We start from the raw sequence: 2,971 nt of genomic DNA on the forward strand, positions 1-2,971 counted from the left end.
CCTTTTAAATCATTATCCCTTTATATAAGTATTTGCCACTTTAACTCTTATTATTTTGTATCTTTCAACATTTTGCCACAATATTTTTTATAGTTTTATAATTTTACATGTCTATTAATATTTATCACTTTAAGTGAGATTTTAATCATTTTGAACTTTTTTGTCCTTTTTTCGGTCTTACTATTAATATTTCATAACGAATTTGTCACACCTCTTTTAATATTACTTTCAATCCATTTGATATTTTTTACTTTCATTTTGTCCATTTTCCGCATATTGATGTGTGCTTATGTTTTGGTCTTGGTTTTATCAATTTTTTTTTGATCTGTCATTTTTTTGAATAAAACAAAGTTATTTCATTACCACAAAGATGACCTGTGGTTCACGAGGTCACTCACTAGTTCTTATTAATTTATTAATTTATGTAAGTATAGATTGTGATGCAGATATTCTTAATTGGTGTGCCATCAAAATTTTCATTTTTGTCCTTTTATGATCTATTAGCTTCAGCCTTGATTTCCATTATTGTAATCAAAAAATTAATTTCAACCTCCATTTTTGTATTTGAAGCTCTATTTTTTCTCTCTCATAGTGTGAGCTGGGTTCTAACGGATTACCGACGAAATTAACATTAAGAAATTGCTCCTAGTATGTTTCATACAGTTTCCTTTTGATCTAAAATTATTTGAACATACTATTTTGACGTTTTATATATTAAAATTTACTCAAACGGACATATAAATAAGTAAACGTCTCAAATTTAAAATAGCTCGTTTGCATAACGTAAAATTATTCACTATTATTTTTGAATGGCAGTTCTTAAATGGGACAACTTTTTATATAAAGGATGACGGATGTTCCAATTAAAAGAAAACCACAAGCAAAAAATGGAGTTGAAGTTCTTTTCATGCAAACTTCTATCATTTCTCCTATGTCTTTCCCTTGGTTTTTTCCCATCAATAAACTCTGCCGAGTTTTTTGATTGCATCTCTACTAAGCTTTCTTCAAACTTCACATCATCAGACATTGTCATCACCCCAGACGACACTTCGTACTCCACTATCCTTCAATCCACCATCCAAAACCTTAGATATTCCACCGACAAAACCCTAAAACCATTAGCAATAATCACACCCTTTGCATATCACCATGTCCAATCCACAATCATCTGCAGCAAAGCATCTGGACTCCAAATTCGAATCAGAAGCGGAGGTCATGACGACGAAGGCCTTTCCTACACCTCGCATGATCACACCCCTTTCATCCTTCTTGACATGAACAAACTCCGGTCAGTCACTATTGATTTAGATGACAACACCGCATGGGTCGAATCCGGTGCAACTATTGGCGAGCTGTATTATTGGGTGTCTCAGAAGAGTAATCTTCTTGGATTCCCAGCTGGAGAGTGCCCGTCTGTAGGCGTGGGGGGGCACCTTAGTGGAGGAGGCTTCGGTATCATGGCAAGGAAATACGGATTATCTGCTGATAATGTAATAGATGCACATATTGTTGATGTTAATGGGCGGATCTTGGATAGAAACTCAATGGGTGAAGATTTGTTTTGGGCGATTAGAGGTGGTGGGGGAGGTAGTTTTGGTGTTGTATTATCTTGGAAGATCAATCTTGTTTATGTTCCACCGGTAGTTACAGTTTTCAGTCTTTCTAAAAAGCTAGACCGAAGTGGTACTCAGATTGTTAACAAGTGGCAGTATGTTGCGCACAATCTCACCGAAGACTTGTTCATTCACCTTGTAGTAAATCTTGCTTCGGTGTCTGAGCAAGAAGAAAGTAGAACCTTGCAATTAACAATCAACGCACTGTTCTTGGGTACAGCTGATAAGCTTATGGAAATAGTCGAGGACGGATTTCCAGAACTAGGATTACAGAAGACGGATTGCGTTGAGATGAGTTGGATAGAATCAGTAGTTTACTTTTCGGGTTATTTAAGTGGAGAAGGCATTGATGCTCTAAGAGACCGGAGTCTGAAACCGTGGCCTAAAAGTTATTCCGTAGCTAAATCAGACTATGTGAAGAAACCAATTCCCGAAGAAGCATTTGAAGACATTTGGAAATGGTGTTTGCAAGAGAATTTGCTTCTAGTGATAGAGCCATTTGGTGGAAGGATGAGCGAGATAGATGCGACTGAAACCCCGTACGCACACCGGGAAGGAAATTTGTACATCATACAGTATATCATGCGATGGACCGATGAAGATTTCAAGGCAGCTAAAAAGCATGTTGATTTGTTAAGAGAAATATATGAGAAGATGACACCATTTGTGTCCAATAATCCAAGGGAGGCTTACGTGAACGTTAGGGATTTGGATCTTGGTACAAATGGTAAGGGTGGATGTGGTTCAAGTTACGAGCATGCATTAGAATGGGGAAGCAAGTATTTTATGGGAAATTTCAGGAGGTTGGCAATTGTGAAAGGTGAAGTTGATCCAACAAATTTCTTTGGTCATGAACAAAGCATCCCACCTCTTGTATTAGATTATTTGATTTTAGATTAATGTGGAAAATAGTTAACTAGCATTTAAGTTATCATTGGCGGATAACTTGTTTGTAACTAATAAAAATAAAAGAACTCGCTTTAATCAACAAAAATCAAAGGTAACTTTTTTACAATGTGTTTTGAATGTAATTTACAAATATTAATAGTTCATGTATAGCAATGTGACAATTATGTCATATCAAGAGACGGAAGAAAATAAGATTGAAAGTGTATATTGTTGGGTGCAACACCACATAAATTCATACCTTTAAATAAAGAAATTAGTAAAAACAAGAAATATAAACAAAATTATGTAAATGATTAAAGAAACTAGGGAAAGAGACTTATAAGCCCAACAAAATTTTCAAACTGATAAAAAACCTAATTATGTTTTCTTTGTTCAAAAAAATCTAACGGACTTAATAGTTTGGCTAAAAGAGCCAAACTAACTTACACTTTTGTTCACCTCTCATTTAG

General features: G+C 35.1%; 1 protein-coding gene across 1 annotated transcript; it reads left to right on the forward strand.

Moving 5' to 3' along the window:
- The first annotated feature begins 786 nt into the window (after positions 1 to 786).
- LOC144998555 (precondylocarpine acetate synthase 3-like) lies at positions 787 to 2,535 on the forward strand. The gene has a single exon (XM_078958302.1). The coding sequence runs from the start codon at positions 855 to 857 to the stop codon at positions 2,511 to 2,513; it is 1,659 nt and encodes a 552-aa protein (XP_078814428.1). The 5' UTR covers positions 787 to 854; the 3' UTR covers positions 2,514 to 2,535.
- The last annotated feature ends 436 nt before the right edge of the window (positions 2,536 to 2,971 follow it).

This window comes from Lactuca saligna, chromosome 5, assembly GCF_052625555.1.
Source record: "Lactuca saligna cultivar CGN05327 chromosome 5, ASM5262555v1, whole genome shotgun sequence".
In the NCBI taxonomy this organism is placed as follows: domain Eukaryota; kingdom Viridiplantae; phylum Streptophyta; class Magnoliopsida; order Asterales; family Asteraceae; genus Lactuca; species Lactuca saligna.

Bases quoted from the DNA above. Each gene is read 5' to 3' on its own strand.
- LOC144998555 (XM_078958302.1), top strand. From the start codon at position 855: ATGTTCCAATTAAAAGAAAACCACAAGCAAAAAATGGAGTTGAAGTTC.